Consider the following 20272-nt stretch of genomic DNA (forward strand, 5'->3'; position numbering starts at 1 on the left):
AAGTGGAATAACATACACAGATAATCTATTGAATAAATAATGAAAAATATCAATCAAACAATCGTCTAGGTGTTTTTATAAATGTAGATCAACGCTATCAGTAGATTAGATCACTTGTTTCCCCTTTATTTGAGTTTATCATCGGTTTAATGAATTGATGGAAGTAGACAGGTGGCAGTAGATAATTGCTTACGACTCATCGTCCCCACTAGAGGAATATAATAACAACTTGTGATCGCCAAAACCCAACTACGATTTTATAAAGATAGCATGAATAAATTTGTCGATTTGTAATTGCCATTGTGCGTGTCACGACAATGTTCAGCATGACAACGAATAAAACCACATGAGCTTGAGTCGTCCCAAACGACGATTAAGCTAAATTCCGCCTTTATATATTTGTAGAAAACATATACATTTTATTCACAAAAGGATAGGGAGTTGGCATGCACCGCGTGGGAATCATTTCCTACTTCTAGATCTATAGAATCTCAAAAATTTAGCTCATTCTCTCATTTGACAATAGATGAAAATAATTCCTTACTTTCCAATCCAGATGTTTGGCAAAGTTCTCAATGACACACTTATACACAATACTGTAGACAAATAGTTGCTAAATAAATTAGACACAATTGTGTTTCATTTTTCATATAGTTTTATATATATTTTTTCATTTGGTTCTTTTCTTTTCGAACGTTATATAATAATAATTTACCTACATATTTACATCAATATAATTACTTCTATCATAAATATAATACAATATATTGTACAAAATGTTGCAACATTTTTTTTTTCATTATGTTTTTATATTTCAATGCTTTTTTCGTTTTTTTTTTTAATTTTACAGTTTTTTTCTCATTGAATGCACTAAGAAAAAATAATATTGACCAAAAGGGCATTCTTTTAATCAGAGATATTTTAATTTTCTTTAACAACAAAGTCATAAACAAAAAACATTTTTCACTAAAGAGTAATTTTTCTAATTTTTTGTCATTTATTTAATTTTCTCAAATAAGCTCATGATAAATCTGAATAATAATTATTCGCACAACGATGTAATATTACTTAAAAATAAATAGTTAAAAAAATAGAGTTAAAATCAACCATAATGTAATCATACCGATGAAATGTAAAAATAATTTATATCTATAAATTATGAAAGATAGGTAAGTATCAATTATATAAACGAACGAATAATTAAAAAATAAATAAAATTAATTACTGAAACAGATCGTGGTTGTGGTATATTGACAGTATATACCACTACATTAATAACAATCAACATGGCCTCGAAAATAGATTGTATCACTAACCATTGCGGGATTGTCGATGAGTGATTCACACGTATTATTGACCCTATATGACAAATAACTCACAACTAAAATAATAATAATAATTCTGAATGAATTCACTTTTAAAATTTATTTTTAATTTCAGATGTCTTCATGTTCATTCTTGTCATCATCAATAATCAGCCACATCTTTGGTAAACTTGCCGTCACTCCACTCCTTCCTTTCCTAGTTTCCTGATTTTCGAATAAGTTCTTCAGCTTTCACCCTAAGGACTTGAGCACTCTGTCTTCGCATTTCATCTTCAGAAGATGTTGAATCATCATCACGATCATGTTTAGAACTTAAATTTTGTGGAAGATTTTGAACATCCAATAACAACGGATGAATTTGAGGAATTGGCGAATTCACTTGATCACGTTGCTGAGATTGTTGTAGTTGTGAGTGGGCAAGAATATTGGCGGAATTAAAACCGACCGATGGAAGAATGGAACTCAAGGATGCGAAACCCTGAGGAAGAGGTAGACCCATATATTGTGATAATATTGCAGCTTGTAGAGATGGCAGTTTAGGAGTATTTGATGACCAAGGTGTTGGAAAAACTGATGGAATATACCACGGGAATCCACTGGCTGTTGGTCCCGTTGGGGCACCACCCGTTAGGCCTCCAGCTGACTGCAGCAAGTGCGCATGGAGCGACAAATCATTCACGTCTGGAACAAAGAAAAAAAAGAGGGTAAATAAAATATTGAAAATTGAAGAGTCTTAGTCAAGTTTCCAAACATTTGAGAGAATCCGTTTTGTTCAACTTGATTTCACCCTCCAAAATTGACTAGACTTGGCTATTATATTCAGTGTATACCACAATCGATAGGCTTTGATTAAAAAATAAGGGAAAAAGAGTCTCTGAAGCTACTGAATAGAATATAAGTACTACAAGCATAAGTACTGAGTATTAAGAGGTAAACATGATTTTTTTTTATTTAATATTTAATCTTCTTTTTTGATAAAAAAAAATTTATTTACATCTGACAAACATGTTAATTCAACAAATATTAGCTCAAGTGATAATTAGCAATCACTCTGATTATAAATAAAACTTTTATCAATATTGTACATTAGAAAAAATAAAATTATCTGATGGTCAGACAATTAGGTTATCTATTGTAGTTGATTTATAGTGAACTAGTTTAGTGTGTTCATGTGTAAAATAAGCGACCAGGCATTAAATAAAAGTCAGAAATGAATAAATGGACATTTTGCTAAAGACATCAATATATTCCGAGAAATGAAGGTGATGGTTGAGATCAGCGAGGGTGATGGTCGCCGTGGAAATGGACGCAATTACTTGGAATATCAACCCTCCATACCACCACAACGTAATTTTGTTCGTGACAATGATCGTGTCATACACAACAAGCAGGTGTGGTGTCTTCTAATTATACTATTGTGACAAATATGATTAATGGTAATAACATCCTTACCTCCTTGTCTGACATGTAAATAATTTGGATCTCTAGGCATTGTCTTCTCCTTTTTGCGCCACTTTGCTCGTCGGTTTTGGAACCATACCTGCAATGAAAAATAGTTGAATTAATAGTAAATTAATACTCAAGTAACTCATTAAACATGATTAAATCTATTCTATCGTCATCGACAATAACACGAGCAATTTAGTAGAGGATTAGACTCATCCGAGAATAAAATGATGGTAAGAGAGAGGAAGAGAATATAAATGGTAGAGAGGGATCATCTCGTATGATGTCTGACAATGTAGGTAATCCAGAAGGGGTAAAAAAGAGCATGAGAACCTCCACAAGAAGTGAACGAGCACGTATATCGACTAGCTAACAAAAGCTCTCCAGGCTGATTAAGTTAATTGTTAACAATTATCTTGATTTCCTCTGGACCTCTGAGTACTGCAACCCCCTTTTCACCAACCAACTTATTCCCCAACAGACTTTTTGGACCCCTTTACCCCCTTCAAGCTTCCTCATACGTCTTTTCAACCCCCTCACCAATCTAAATGCTTTCACTTTCCACTTCAACTGTCATGAATTTTTTGGCGGGCACCCAACTGAGTTTTGCATAGACTTGATTCTTTTGTTATCAATTTTGTATTCTTTTTTGCTTAGCTATTAAACCAGTGCATCTAGGCAAATTGTTTTTGTACTTGTATCATCAGCATTTTTTCATAAAGATAATCCACGAAGGTTTTTTTTTGAAATTACTGAGAAAAACAGTTGTCGAAAATTAATAAAATCACTTGAACTAAAAAAAAATTAATATTGAGAAGCTCAATATATAGACTAGAATTGAATTATAATTCTATAATTAGTTAGCAAATAACAGAGTTTTGATAAAATTTGTCTAAATGTTTTTTTTGATAGCAACCAGTTGCTCTACTAAATGATCTGATGTCACATTTCTGCATTGTATTCAAGTGTGAAATAATTTGAAAATTCATTGAATGAGAAAAATGGTCACGCAGTTGATGGAAAAGCATCATCGGTCTATCAGCCATTATCGTATCGCGTCGTAGGCGCTGAGGTCAAATTGAACAGAGGTTGGGAAACGTGTCCATTAATGTGAAAAAAATGGTGAGAGCAGCGCACAAGCTATTACGTATTTGAAATCGGGTGTAGTCAGGATATTTGAGGGGTATAGAAGGGGAAGAGATTGAAATAAAGTGGCCGTGCCACCACTGCGCCTGGCGGATCATTTAGCGGTTTTGTCGAGCGACGGCCAATTGCTGGCATTGTCGCTTCGCTGTACCACAATGGGCCAATCGGAATACTCTGTCTCTTTTCAGCCCTCGCGAAATCATCCCTCCGCGCATCGCATTCCATCGTCGCGACCCGCAACAGCCTGCTTTATCCTCTCATCCATTCCCTGCTACTCTGTCTCTCTTGGCATCCTATGCTTTCTGTTCCCTCGAGCTTATTCACCCGCTCACTTCCTCTCTTCTGATCATTTCACTCGCGCTACCCGGGTGTCAGATAGTTACGTTAATCGAGTAACCAATTTTATACAGCAGAAAAGTTATTTTACAGTCGATACTTGCTAAAATATTATTATTTTCAACAAACATTGATGGCAAAAAATATATGAAATTGAATTTTAATGATAAAAATGCTCTTGCTTATAATTGCTCATGAAATCAACCAAATGGTCAATTTAACAGTAAATGAAGCTTTCAGAAACTTGATAGATTTAATTTAAAAAATAATTTTAAAGAGTTTTTGAGCTATAAAAATAGAATAATAATAAAATAAAAATTTTTCATTTTTCTCAACTCAATGGAAATATTTAATTGTTTTTGCAATAATAATATCCAACTTCAAAAAATTCTGATTTTCAATTTATACAATTTGCTTACTCCGTACATACAGAGTATTAAATGTCAATGTTAAAATTTTTATTTGAAATCTCACCATGTAAAAATGTTCACTATTATTAAAAATTGAGTTTTATTAATATTTTTTACATGAAACTTTGTTTCTCCAATAAATAATTCCATTCATATATATGATTTCCGAACAAATCTATACCAATAAAAAAGCTCAGCTTTAAAAATATTTTTTTATATCAAGCCGATAACGACTCTTGAATTTTTTTAATATCAGTTTTCGCAACAATAGATTTAATATTTTAATTTTCATCTACCATTTTTTACTGGTCATTTTTTAACTACTACATACTTAAATTTATTCAAGAATAAAAAAAAATTAAATGCAAAAGAAACTTGAAATAAAAGAGCAAATTATTTAATTAGAGCCAATAAGTTTGTTAATTTTTTTCTGTGAAATATTTTAGGCAGTCAGATGATTAAAAGCAATTTTGAAGTAGAAAATCAACCATGATAATTTATCATTGTTGTATGAAACATAAAAGAAAATTACTAGACAAGAAGCTGAACAATAGTCTGGTAATTAGTTGAGTGGACTACAACGAGGTTGAGGAGCGAAAGCATTTCCAGGGTGGGTTTTCGAGACTTTAGAGACTTTCTCTCTTACTCTCTATATCCTCTATACAGTCTACTATACTTCAGCACTGCTACTCTTGGTAACCAACAATCTTACTAATATAACTGAAAATTTCTTCGTCTTTTATTCGCAAAATAAACACTGAGGTAAAAGAGGAGTAAAATTCATTAACTTTCCAACTCCTAAAGAATATAATCCTACTAAAAAAGAAAATCGATAGTGAATTCTTCATTTATTAAATCATACTTTTATTAAAGTAATATGAAAGACTAATTTAACGACTAATTGAAAAATTCTTTTTAATTAAACCAACCTGGACTCGTGCCTCCGATAGTTCTAGACTTGAAGCTAAAGCTTCTCTATAGGTAACATCTGGATACTGAGTTTTCTCAAATGCCTTTTCCAATTGATGAAGTTGGTGGGTAGTGAAAGTTGTTCGAGACCTTCTGACCTTCCGCGGCCGGTCTCGCTCTTCAAGATCAAGGGAATCAGGCATTGGGTGATCTTTGATAGAAATCAATTCTCCATCTTTAGCCTCTCCATCCATAATATCCGATGGGATTGAACGATCTGTAAAGCCGAAAGTAACAAAAAATAAATTAATCTTCAAAAATATTTTAAAATACTCCAACACTTAATCTCTATTTCGATAGCCCTGCTGTTACTGCAGATGAGGGTAAAAAATAAAGTACCAATGCATCGGAAGTGGACTGGGGATGATTTGGAAATTGTAGTAGAGATGAGAAAGAAGAAAAAAAAATTCCATATTAGGCTGGAATGAGTAGTACTGAATCGAAAAAAATAAATTCAACGATACATTATTTTTTTATTTTATTTTTTAAGCTTCCTACTATTGCATCGTTGTAGTAAATATAGTCGGACGATTTACGAATGTGATCCATGTATCGATGACGTCTGACCGACGGATTTGCGAATATTAAATCCTCTGTTTTGTTTCCATCACGCCCCTTTTGCAACTGGGTAGTGACACAACCCCTTATTTTTTTTCTTTGACTCGATCTTTCTACCTCTCGCCTCTAGACCTCTTCAACTACCCAGCGCACATGTTCATTCACCAGCGTGTTTACATGACTCCAATCTCCAATGATGATGTTTAATCACAACAACTTTTTTGACTGAGTCTACTTTAACCAAGGAAATTAGTAAAACTATTCTAATTAATATTGCTGTGTAATAAAATTGTATTATAAATTAATTCATAAGCTGATATGATAATTGGGATAAGTAGAAAAAAAGAAGATTAAGGTGTAAAATTAAATGCAAATGGATTCATTGGTTTCTGAGTAATTGGGGGAATAATTTTATGAGATTATTATTTTAACTAATTGGACTGATGTATATGAGGATCATAGGTAATAGTATTAATCCTACTTTCGAAACCGTAGCATCAACGCAACGTTCTGTGAGTGAGTGAAGATTTATCTACTCTCTCATGCACAAACTAAAGGTACTCCTAGTGTTTATGTAGACATATTACACTCGGTTTCTGTGCTATAGACAGTACATTCACCAGGTAATCGCACTCACACGAGCATGCTAACAGACACATGAGTCTGGAGAAGCTAATCCAACATGAATAGAGAGATTTTAATGTTTTTATGACGTGGCACAATGGGGTACCCACTTCATGCCCAAGCTTGCTCCATTGATTTTTATTAAATGTTATATCAGAGCCACCCTGCTCTATAGAGATCATACGATTTAAAAGAATATAAAAAAATTAAATACGCTTTTTTCATTTGACTGGACAACAATTATTCGCATTACATCGACTCTATTTTTTCTAGTACTTTAATTATTTATTAAAAATCATCAAATTTTTTCTTTGAGTAAAAAAGATTAAGAGATTTACTGAATGAAGAAAGTTTTTACAATATTTAGGGTACGATTTTTAAAAGGTCGAGCGGATAAAGTGCCTTGAAAGATTGAGACTATTTCCTGAAGAGCACGAGATAAATATCTTTCTTGGGTAATGAAGGCATCAGTAAGGATTATTTTTTTTTTTTTTCGTTACTAGAGTGAATGGGTGCAAAATTATGTTATCAAAGAAGATATAGATATTTTAAGGATTAAATAGTTCTTGAGTTACGTAAAGAAAAACTTTTAAAAAAGTTAGCCATAGTTTGACAGAAATTTTTATAGCAAATATAACCATTTTAAAAACATATAACAGATCATCTTTTTGATTATAATTTTGATTTAAAATTACTGACAACTTATGTAAAAAAATTGACAGAGAAATCTTTGACTCTTGAATATTTTCTTAAAAAAAAATAACATTGAAAATTTTTTTAACATGGAACATTTTTTTAGAATGTTCAGTTCGATGAAGAAATTTTTCAGCAAATGATTCAAATATTTTTAAAATCCGTAGACTTTACAACCACTAACTTTTAGGGAGAATTTTCTTAACTGAGAGGACAACACTTCATATCTACAATAAATAAGAAACACTAATTAATAGATCAACAAAATAATTATAAACAAACATACCTTCAACTTTAGCGTGGCCTAAAATCTGGTCAATAGTGTACACATTTCTTTTTTGATTACAAGTTTGAGCCATATCTTCCAACGTATTTCCACAGTTATAGCAATAGAAAGCTGAATAATAAATAAAATAAACAAACGATGTTATACACTTTGACAGAACAAAATAAAACTTCCTAGTCCACGTGAAAAATGTCCTTGTGTAATCTTGCTTGATAGTTTCTTGATACTTGCACGTAGATAATATACACGTTTTATGGTATATTTTATTGAATAAATTCCACCTGATTATAACTTGAACTAAACTCAGTCCTTAGAGATTGTAGTAACGCGTGTTTGGGCCAGCAAACACACGACTTATCTGAACCGGTACCGTCCGGAGTATGCGTGAAATGACGGCGCAACACAAACTACCCCAAAGAGCGAGTGAGCAGCCCTTAATATCGTGCATTCTCGCCCCACCAAAGTCACCCTGACACCGCCATATTAGCCTCTAGCCCAATAGCTGGATGGCGCCTTTACGCAAGCTCTCCCACCAGCTGAGGGTTGAATGATACTTGGGGCGGGGAATATTTTACTCTTCCGCGTAAATCTGCCTTTTTCTCCCTCTCTCTTTCGCTCTCTTGTTATCTTCTTTCCGGGCATTAGTTGCTTATACTCATTCCTACAATTTTTATAATGTCGTTTATCTCTTCTTATCAGATTTGTTCATTTTTTGCCCGCGAAAACCGTGAAAATAAATTCCAACCATTTATAATATACTGGAAAGTTCTATATCTTTAGGCCACTCAGAGTACTTCATCAGTTATCCCCGGATATTTGACATTATTATTATAACCGCAGAGGAATTATTACCACAATTCCATTCATAATTTCCTCTCTTCCAGATTTTCTTCATGTGTTCTATTGTATTATATCAACATATATCTCGAGATATTAGAGATGATAGGGTAAACCCCTCAAAGTAATGTGGAAATGTGTATGTAAAATTTTATACCTTTTTATTTTCACATTTTAATTTTAATATATGATTCCTCAAAGTACATTTTATTCCCAACAGTTTATTATGTTCAAATAAATTCATATTTTTGATATCTTTATGGCCCATTATATCTTAACATCATTTATAATTTTAATTAGAGATCAATTAAGAAAAGAGAGTTCCAAATGATGCAATAAAATTTGATGAAAAAATCGATTATCTTGAAAAATAATCAACTATTTTTCGTACATGTGACCTTCAAACTACAGGTATGTTCGGTATTGGAAAATAAACCTGTAAAATTTCCGGCGTCATCACAAAGTAATAGATAACAATCGGCCTAAACCCCCAAAAACAAAACCATTTTACTATGGTTAAAGGTTGGGGAATTTAGGTACATTTAACTTGTAATCCATGCCAGCTCTAAGTACATTTCTGATCCGATCTAATATTAATAACTCTAATCACCTAATTAAATAGTCCTAATTTTGTTTTTGACCTGACCTAGAAAGGATCGATATCATAGGCACTTGTACAATGTCATGGACTCATCTATAACTTAGACTACGGAAATTCCCTTACAAATGCATTCACCATTATCCTGTGTTAGTATACTTATTCAAAAAGAGCCGCCTCTGCCTGGCAGTAGGATTATAGCTAGTAGTTTAATCTTAAGACAAGTCCGGCATGTTGATGTTGATCTAAAGTAACTCGGTGATGGTAAGCTTCACTTGATATATTAACGAGAAGATGGTAAAAGTTTACACATGAAAACAATAGAGATTATGGTTTGTAACATCATAATATTGTCGATAAATCCATAATGTTATTTTTCTTCACGTCAGTTGACAATTTAAATCCCAAATTGAATTTTTCCTTTGGCTCATCAATGAATATCAGATGATTTTTCAAAGTATGAATAAGTTAAAAAAGCTCATAAATTCATTTGGACGTGAATTTCGGCCACACCCACAAGGGGTAGGGTGGAGCGAGGTGATCTGACAATATAACGGGCTTTATGATGCAAATAGACCGCCCTACATGTTCGTTCAACTCGACCCTCATCACAGAGGTAATACCCTGAAAAACATAAACGTCATGGTTAAAATGAGTGCAAGGTTGTCCTCTGACGATAGAATGCGCTAGACGATTATACATTGGAACCTGTGGTGGTGATGATGATGATCCGCAGCTCATCCCAGTTTTGAATAAACTTACCATAGTGACTACAAAACAATACTCTATGGATAATTCTTAATAAATGCTGTCTTCAAATTTTCACTATTGTGTAGAGTTAAGTGAATCCTGGCCACTTGACAAACTAGATGTAATTGGAAATTCCGTGATCTGGTGATCTGTTTATCCAGGGATTCAGAGGATAACTGTAAACGATGAAAATAAAGAAATTAGTTTAGTAGTTATATTATATTGTTGAAAGAAATATTGGAGCCCTTAAGTAAATACAATTAAAGAACCTATTTTATCAATACTTATTTATTTATTTTTCCTACAGAATACTTTAGTTTGCGAATAGTGGATGAGAAAACGATAAATATTTATTTTTTCAATGAATAAGTCAAAGAAAAATTTTTAATGTCTATATTTATTATTTTATTTTCCAAATCACCAATGTATTAGTCTCCATACACTTCCGTAAGCTAAATCGGAAATCTTGAATGGCATCGTTACAACCGTACGACCTTCTAATACTACTATCACTGGGAAATACAAATCAGTAGTACTAGTCAATATGTTATCAACATAACACACTCAACTTCAAGTAGATAAAATAATTTTATAAAAATAAATAATTGAATTATTTAGTAACTATGATTAATTTGAATATTATCATATCAAAGATATTTCATTTTCTATTTGTTTAAATCAAATATTCTAGCATTTAATTAGTTTATTTTTTAATTATGTCTATCTCAAAGATAATCTGACAATGATCATTTTATCAATTTTTATATATATAATTACGCGATAATTTATTTCTGGTCAAAGCATTGATTGGAAATTTCCATTTCTTCATTTCATTAAGTTTTAGGCATTTTAAATTACTTACTAATTATAATGGTACTTACCAATAATGATTGGAAAGGCATTTGGTGAATGACACATCATAGTAAATAATAATCTATGGGACATGTTTACTACAATTCTAATCACGTAGGATTTTAATGACAAAGTTAATTTATGAATTATAAAGAAAAATTAATCAACTGCTTTCGATAATAAATCTGATGTCGATTTATGAGAGCCTGCAGCAAATCTTACTGCACCTACATTTTCTATATGTTGATGAGATTTAATATATATATTATATAACTGAATATTATTAATACCAACTTCGTATTGCAATTTAAATAAGGAACCTACCCTTTACGTGTTTATAATGTCTGTCAAGCAACTCGAAGAGATTGACGCCAGTCGGAGATATTCTTGGATTAATTACAAACATCCCGCACGTTGCAATTTACAGCAGGATATATATTATCCTACAAGACTTGATTGACATTCACTTTCCGGATTGTACACTAAATAAAAGCTGCAATTATTAATAAAAATATATCTTAATTGAATACAATGTTATTATGTTCATAATTATTAAAATAAAATATTTCAAGTTATTTACTTTAGCAATTATCCCAAAAGTTCAGTACTTCTTATTCCGAATAACAGCATGACGTATTGAAAATATTCTCAAAAAAATATAAAAATAATTTCTATTAAGTTTTATTTATTTTTTTTCATATTGTATAAATTAAATTGGGCAATAAAGATAGCAAAAAAATTAGTGATAAGCCAATTATATTTCATCGTCAAATGCAACTAAATTTACTCTTCACAATTTTAATGACATTCCTAGCATGAAATAAAAAAAAAATGCCAACTTTTATTTCATCCATTCATTCCAATACACATAAAAGAACAGAATCTCACCGAATCGTTGAAAAATGTGCAAATAAATATTGGAGACGTGCGATAAAAATTGTCTTTTTGAAAATAGAGTGTTAAATTTGCAAGAGACGAGCATACACGACTATTGAAGAGGAGATAGAAATGAATGGCAAACTGCTACAATACAATTGACAATAGGCTCGACGAGCCGATTAGAAGATCAAACGTTCGCTTTATAGAAACCCATAAACTACGTGTCTTCGAGTGTCAAAAGTTAGTAACAATAAAGATGCTCATCTTGAATGTATAAAATGAGAAGAGAAGAGTAAGATGATAATAATAACGAATGAATTTGAGGAGTTTCTTTTACAAATTATCTCGTCTGATCTTATAATTACTTTTATGCTTCCTGAGTCTCCATTTAATTCTTCATAATGATATATAAAGCGAGAGGAAGCGGATTTAGTAGTTGATACACTTTTTTTTCAAGTGGATAAAATCAGCAGAGAGTAAGTCAGCCACGCGGAGCATCAAGTCGTTTATTGGGCCCTGAGGCAATGCTATTGTTGTGTCTACTTCGTGTGCAGATAAAAGCAGGAAACTTTGAAGAACCGCTGACTTTTATGGGATAAACGAAGTAAAGATTGGCGAACGTATCGCAATGAGTGTGTAGTAGCTAGCTGATGATCAAGAGAGACCGTTAAATAAAAAGGGAAAATGAGAGAACGAGAAGAAATATATATCAACAGTGTAGGAGGCAACTATACGCCTCTGTTAAATAAACTGTCCCCCGGCGGCATAGCGGTGTGGCTGCTGGGATTTTATTAACTTCTGTACCACGACGAGCCGTTACCGAGCGAGAACCGCAGTGTATCCGGGCTGCACTGTGCTATAAAACCCCCGTCATGGACTAGACGAAGATGATGATAGAGGGATGAAGAAATTCAACAAACACGACAAATAAAGGGATAGTAATTATTGTGTTTGTGACTACTGGTTTGTTTTTTATTTTATTTCCTCCAAAAACTCCACTGCTTTACGATTCTTTTTGTACGCATTGACCTTTTTTTATCATCAAATTTTTCTTGTCAGAGATTTAAAAAACTAGCTTTCATTACAACTTTAATAAAATGAGCTTTCTGGATATAACGACAATTTACCGCATTATTTTTATTTGATATTTACTTGGGGAAGTGTTTAATTTGTTGATGTTAACAAATTTTTTTGTATAAATATCCTAGAAGAATTCAATAATCATGTGAATTCATGTTTGCCAGTTTTAAAAACTAATTTCAATTTCAGGAAAAGAAAGAGAGTAAAGTGATATTTACTTTCCTTATTAAGAAAAGTAGTCCAAAAAGTGTAGGTCAGTGTTGGATAAACCCATTTTCTAACAAAAGAGTCTGCTCATGTCATTTCACATTTTGACCTGAAGGTTTACTAATTGTTTTGTCTTGAGTCTTAAACTTGTAAAGCGAAAATTTTTCAACAATGCTAGGAAGACCTAATTCCTTGATACTTTGTGAAGACAAGTGAACCCACATCTCTCATAATATCTGGTATTTTACCTGGGTTGTCGTCGATTCAGTAGCTCCAAAATAGAAGGACCTCAATGATGATAATCACAAATATCATTACTTTAGTTAGCTTGAACAATTAGAAAGAAGATAAAGGTTCAAGCATAACTATAAGAAAATGTCTTAATCATCTTCAAGAATGTAAACAAGTTGGATCAATTATTGAAAACTACTGAAGATGAGAATAATAATATATGCCATGAAAATTTCCCATAAGAAGAAATTGTGTTGCTTTGATCCTATCACGTAGACGACAGATAAATGCGTGTCTGAATAAGTGTGAGCTCGATATATTGATGTAAAAAGAGCGTCTAGTGTGTGAGGAGTATTCACGGGTGAATTCCAAATGATCGCGAAATAACCGCTCACTTATATCAATTCACCTTCCGCGCTCTTTATAAAGGGGCATTCACGCATGCCATAGAGATTCCTCCCTCGGATCTACTCGTCCCTTCTAACTCGATTCCACTTGCTTTCTTCGCCCACGTTTAACTCCCTCGTTTCAAATCCCTAGCAGAGTGTATCTGATGACCCTACTATCGTCCTTTTTCTACACTTCTCTTCTCTCTTTTTACATCAGTCACGTACTTCCGTGCTCTTACTCACATTTACTTTATCGCTTTTCCGTAATTCGGCTCGTCACACATGCGATTAAGGCTCAATTACTCGCAAATTACTTTAATAAATTTTTTCATTCGCTCATTTATTTTTAATAAATAATTTCCAAATAATTGCACTACTTAAAAATTTTTTTTAAATAATGACGAAAGATTTTAACAAGTGTAATTGCATGTAAAAAAAAAATTAGCTGAAATTTTCTAAATTCATTATTATTTATAATAAATTAAAACCAGTAGATTATTTTTATATTTATTTAAAAATCTCTATTGAAGCTTTATTTGAAAATTTTCCAACAATAGAGTTTGTATGAATAGCGTAAAAGTTTGATAGTCTTCAACAAAACAGAACTATAATTAACTCAGACATCAAAGTTGTTTGTTTATTAATATAATTTTCTATCCAAATGAATAAACTAAAATTAAAAAGAATTGAAATGAAGATGAATATTGTAAATGAGAATATGCAAATAATAGATTGAATAAAAATTTTTAAAACATTTCAAATATTTTAAATAATTTCAACTAATCAGCTTAATGAGGATCATAAAGCAATAATAATAAATACGAAGTTCATAGAGAGAAAAGATGATAAGCGTGGAGTGGATTCGAAGAAAGTGGTGAAAGCAATGAAGAGACGGAAATGAGAAGGACAGAATGTATATGAGAAGGTTAAAAAGAACAAGGAGAGAAAGTGTACTTGGATAGATCAGCAAGACAATGATGACTGCAACAAGGGAAAAGTATAATTGAGCGATTTGAGAACCGTCAAGAGGGCCTGCGATAAAGTATAATTATTTTCCAATAGATTGGAAATTATTCACGAATGACGATGAGTTATTGGCGATATTCGTACTTTTATTAAATATCTCTTCCCAGCTTTTTATTATTTCTCATCTACTCTATATCCTGTCTCTTTTTATTATATCTCCTGGCTCTTATTTCCTCACTTTTTTCATGTCTGGAATCTGAAAATAAATTTCTATATTAATATACTGTGACACGTATAGTTTTAATTTTTATATTAGAATAAATTAAAGACTGAAAAGTTGAATAATTTTGCGGAAGGAAAAATTGACAGGGTTGAAAAGAGAAGCGGAAAATGAATTTCTTCTGGAGACGACGCATTTGATAATGATATTCTATACTATATAAAAGAGAATTGAGAAGCAAGTAACATTGTTAACTTTACGATGAAACATCGTTGTAGGGGACACGCGAATACCAAGTGGGAGAGGCTGAATCGTTGAATCTTTATTGTATAGGTACAGAGTTGGCACGGGTATGATAATAGGTTGACATCTGCATTCACAAAACTCCCCTTGACAGTTCTTATATACTAAAAACGAAATTAATATTCGTAATTAGAACCTCCCACTTCCTCAATTTGTTATTTGACTCCAAAATTTTATTTGATGTAGAATAGACTATTCAATAGATATTTTTTCTCTATCAAAGAAATATATATTCCCCTACATTTTTTTTTCTAATGAAACTGTTTCAAAGGTTTTTAATGTTATTTTTCAAACTTGGGCTAGTATTTTCAATACAGTATTAATTTTATAAATAACAACAATCATGATAAGTGTTAAAATTTTTATCATTTAATCACGGAGAAAAATTTTCAGTAGATTTTATTTAATTTTTTGTTATTTTTACATAAGTTTAATGTACGTATATGGACAGCATCACTGTTAAGTATTAACTACTAAAAAATTTATGTAATGTTCGAACGCTGTTCGAGTTTACTTAATTATAAATAAAAACGACAGAAATTAAGTTACAATTCTGACATATAGTTTTATATAAATTTAGCACATATAATGTGTAAAATTTACATAACAACTGAAGTAAAAATTAATTAAAGATATGTAAAAATAAAAACTCATCTCAGCATAAAAGTTTGGTAAAAGCTACATAATAAAGAAACGATCAAATATACATAAGTAATATGCAAAAGTAACATTAGGAACGTTATGTTAATGCTACTTATATATTTTTTTGATTTAATTTAATATGCAGTAAATTATTGGAATTTAATTATTGGGATAATTGCAACAAAATTACTGTAAAAAATGCATCATGTTTAACATTTAATATTTTTTATTAAAAACTCCAAATCACACGAGTCATTACAATTTTTTTTTCATGTTTTTCAATGAATAAACATTGTTCAACATTTGGAAGATTATTATACAGTATGACATACAAATCGTCACTTTTTTCCACTTCATATGCAAAAAAGTGATTATTAAAACAAATAAGATGTAACTTATGAACTAAGAAATATGAGTTATTATTAGCCATGTACACACTATCGATAATTCCAAATACAGGAAAATTATTCATTTCAATTATAATTGCTGTGTTTTCTGTATATTTAATTCCTGAAACAGTCAACCAAGACACCTTATTTATACAATTTTTGAGAACTATGTTTGAAAAATATTTATTGTAAACGTCATTTGAAAGTTTTCTTTGAATTCCAATTACTGTACTTTCGGATAAATTTTAATCATTAATATATGATCACTTAATAAACTATAATTCACTATAAATTATAATCACTAAATAAATTACAGCGCTTCAATAGTGTGTCCTGGCTCACTGCTTCAGGTCAACTAAAAATTCAAACTGTCCATCGATAAATGGAAGGAGTATTTTTCGTATTAGCACACCAATAACTTAGGTGATCAGTTGTTTTTATTTCATACTTGAGTAAAATCTACAGAACTCTGAAGTAAAAAAACCCGATGACTGAAGTCTAGGAAACCTGCGGTCATCATATGTTTATATTACTTTGCCTGTGAGTAAATCTGACTCTACAAGAAAGTAATTTCTACATAACAGATTCAATAAAGGAACTTGAAAACTCTTTAACATTTGTGACGAGGAAATGTAGCATTGGTTCAATGTCAAAATTACACAGAACCAATGTAATAACGCGATAAAGAAGTGACATAAATCTACATGTAATTTTTAATTAGGTCTACAATAGTTTGAACACAAACAACATGTAGTCTTTACTTAAAATTATGTAAAAATTACTTAAAAAAATCGACATAACTTTTTATGCAAAATCTACCACATGATTTTTCTCCGTGATCCATTCTTTTTAATTAGTAAAGACTTTTACATCTTCCAAAATATTTATCAGTGATCATTATATATTTTTAATCCAAAAATGATATTTTAATTGATAATACATCTTATTACTGAAAGCAATCAGAAGACGAAAGTTAACTGAATAAAAATTGAAATAGATTATTCAATCTGTCTAACACTATTCATGACTTCCCATTAATTCTAATTAAAACTCATATAGAGTAAAAAAAATATGTTTACGTTTTAATTATTGCAACTTTTATTATACTTTTAAAATTTAGATGGATTTAAATGTATGGTAGATATGTTGAGATGCCTGGGGGCACACCTGAATGATAATAATGAGTTGAAAATTGATTTGCGGGCTTGAGGGCAGCCTCTATTATGTTGTGTAGCCTTCTAAAAACTGTCAGACCCAGATCATCACCACCTACTGCGAGGCCTAATTACGATACAAGAATTAAAAGAAAATATATATATCAATACACACTTTATAACCACGATGTACGATAGATAATATAGAGATATTAATAATAATAATGAATATTTATGTATTATTTTATTTATCACAATAATCGTATAGTGATTTTAACGTCTGGCGAACGGGGGGATAACAATGATTGAACTAAATGATGTGAGAGTAAAGTAAAGGAGAGAGTGTGGAAGCTGTTGAACGGCTTTTCTCACTCCAAAAGCACTAGAACTATAAATAGAAAATGGATTATAAGCGCATCGTAGACCGAGAGTTGCAGATATTATCGGTAATAGCGCAATTATGATAATAGCGGGCAATTCCGTGCAAAATTCAAGGGAGAAACGAGCGAACTGAGACTGCTAATGAAGGAAACAGTTAGTTTCAAACGGCCTCCCAATAATTATCTCGGCAGACATCCATATGGGGCTCTATATCCTCACCCTCTTGTATAGTTTAACTCGCGTGTACAATGCGCGAAATTGTTCACACTTCCCTTGACATTACTGTATATGTCCGACACGCTGTACATCCTGCACTGCACAAATCATCAAGACTTCTTATTTTGAGGCTTCAACTTTGCCCAATTAAATCCTCTATACAAGAAATTTTAAAATGCCAATAAATCTTCATACATTTGTTGATTAGACATTTATATGTGTCTGATTTTTTTGCTGCTTTTTTTTTATATACTTTCTGTAGACCTTGCCAATTATTCTTAATTAATTTTTAGAGGCTTCCATATAATTAAGGAGATGTAAATTTAATTACCGAAACATATTTTGTTGATGAAAAAAATCTCTGATGATTAATTGCTGATTTTAGTGATCTTTCACAATCAGAACTCCTGAGATATCTGAACGACCGGGAATTTTTTTACATAAATTATTATTAATATTTATTATATTTATTAACAGCAAAAAATTGATTTATAAATTAACTTATGAATTATAATTAATGACGTAAAATACAATATAATTTATATGATTTTAAACCATCACGTCATGTGTACTCCAATTTTTCATTCAAAAATTCCAAATATAGCATTTTTGAAACCTACTCATTTTGTGAAAGAAAATATTCATTTAATTACTTCCGTATTTTTTCAATTCCATTTTGTATTTTAAGAAATAATTGATGAAAAAAATCGTGAAAAAATTGTGGAACTTGCCAGAAGGCAATAATTGTAAATAATTACGTCAGGTGTTTCTTTTTTGGCACCTTGCACTTTTTAGACCTCATTTATTACCTTTGATAAATGTTCTGAAATCAACCTAATTAATAGGAAAACCATAAAATAGGTCAAAATAAACAAATCTCGGTATATACGCCAATTAAGTGGATGATTAGTGGATTTGGCGTAATTAACTGTTGATTGTAGAGGTCATAGGACATTGACAGGCGATAAACAGAAAATTACATGCTCCTCGAACAAACTTGTTGCGGACTAGGAGCGTTTAGAGAATAATCAGAATGTTGAATGGCCGATAGAGCACGTAACTATAAAGTAGAAAGAGACAGGGGGAACTGTAGAGTAGGTAGGTATAGAAAGGATTGAGAGTCAGGCAGCTTGAACGTTGATGTGTTAATATTGGTAGAGCTAATTTGATGGTTTAATCAATTTTCCCAGGTTGACGGGAGTTTAATAGTGATGTCATCGTTTTCACCGGTATACTGCGTAGAGTTAAACATTACTTGTCAAGCTAATATTATTCTGTAAATTAACTAGAGTTTCAAATGCAGCCATCATTGTCTATGGATATTCTTGAAAATACCTAACAAAAGAGAGTAATCATATAGAAAATTGAATATTTTATAGACACGTTATTTCGCCAATTTTCACGAGAGAAGTCAATTCATAGTAAAAATCAATTCTAAACCCAACCAGAAATTACATCATTACACGAAATTAAATATATATTTAACGCTCATTAATTAGTGTTAAACTGAACGTTTTATGTTAATTTGAATATCAACCGCAATTTATCATAAATTAGGGATTAAAAATACAAAACAAAAAACTTATAACTCACCAATTGATTTTAGAATCATTACAGATGTACATTTTTGCTTTCTCGTTCCTAGAAATAATAACGGATTATATGATTGATATTGTGAATAAATATAGAAAATAATAAAACAGTAAAAATCAAGAATACTTACAGAAAAATAGAAAAGAGAGAAAAGAATGGAATAAATGTGAAGGGTAAAGATAAAACTGATAAAATGGTTGGAATAAAAGAACATTAAAGCATACATCAGACATTATGAAAGTACTGTGTTGAAGCCTGGGGCATGAAGCTCGTTGACTGCCGCGAATTAAAGATTGGAGCGAGCGTGTTCGCAGTTTTCGTTCGGGTGGCCCTGTATGCAGATCCCCCGAGCGCGCATATTAGGTTGAGGTACGCAGTTAGGCAATAACCGCTGTCAATAGAACCCTGCCTCCTCTCTTGGAGTGGTCCCCACTCGAAAATGCTACTCGCTAAATTAGGTAGGTTATATGGGCTTCGTTTCATTTGCGAGCAAACTTTAATAAACGCTTAAATTGCATAAAAGAGCAAGATTCTGCAGACGGACGTAATCAGGGATTTCAACTGATACCAAATCCACGCCCTTTGTTCATATCTGTGTTCTGACTAATAATTACACTTGCTAATTTAAAAAAAAACTCTCTCAGTGATTCACGATTCATTATTAAATTTTTGCGGAAATGTTTTACCGCCATTCATGCGTCACATAACCTAACTACTTATTTTTTTACTTATGATTTTGACTTTTTTTATAAAAGATTATTTTATATTTACATCTATAATTATAATATAACT

The 20272-nt window shown here is 31.5% G+C and overlaps 1 protein-coding gene and 1 long non-coding RNA gene across 2 annotated transcripts; both read right to left on the reverse strand.

Annotated features, from left to right (window-relative positions):
• Positions 1-1037: 1037 nt before the first annotated feature.
• On the reverse strand, positions 1038-8285 carry LOC118067650 (retinal homeobox protein Rx-like). Its single transcript, XM_035084500.1, has 4 exons — positions 7794-8285; positions 5593-5849; positions 2778-2865; positions 1038-2006 (listed from the first exon to the last, which is right to left on the reverse strand). The coding sequence occupies exons 1-4, from the start codon at positions 7864-7866 to the stop codon at positions 1522-1524; spliced, it is 903 nt and encodes a 300-aa protein (XP_034940391.1). The 5' UTR covers positions 7867-8285; the 3' UTR covers positions 1038-1521.
• Positions 8286-14478: 6193 nt separating this feature from the next.
• Positions 14479-20231, reverse strand: LOC118067661 (uncharacterized). The gene is made up of 3 exons (XR_004690408.1): positions 19611-20231; positions 19481-19528; positions 14479-14838 (listed from the first exon to the last, which is right to left on the reverse strand). It is a non-coding gene; the product is annotated as an uncharacterized lncRNA (long non-coding RNA).
• Positions 20232-20272: the final 41 nt, after the last annotated feature.

Source organism: Chelonus insularis, unplaced genomic scaffold (assembly GCF_013357705.1).
Source record: "Chelonus insularis isolate UGA/USDA-ARS -01 unplaced genomic scaffold, ASM1335770v1 contig_395_pilon, whole genome shotgun sequence".
NCBI classification, from domain to species: domain Eukaryota; kingdom Metazoa; phylum Arthropoda; class Insecta; order Hymenoptera; family Braconidae; genus Chelonus; species Chelonus insularis.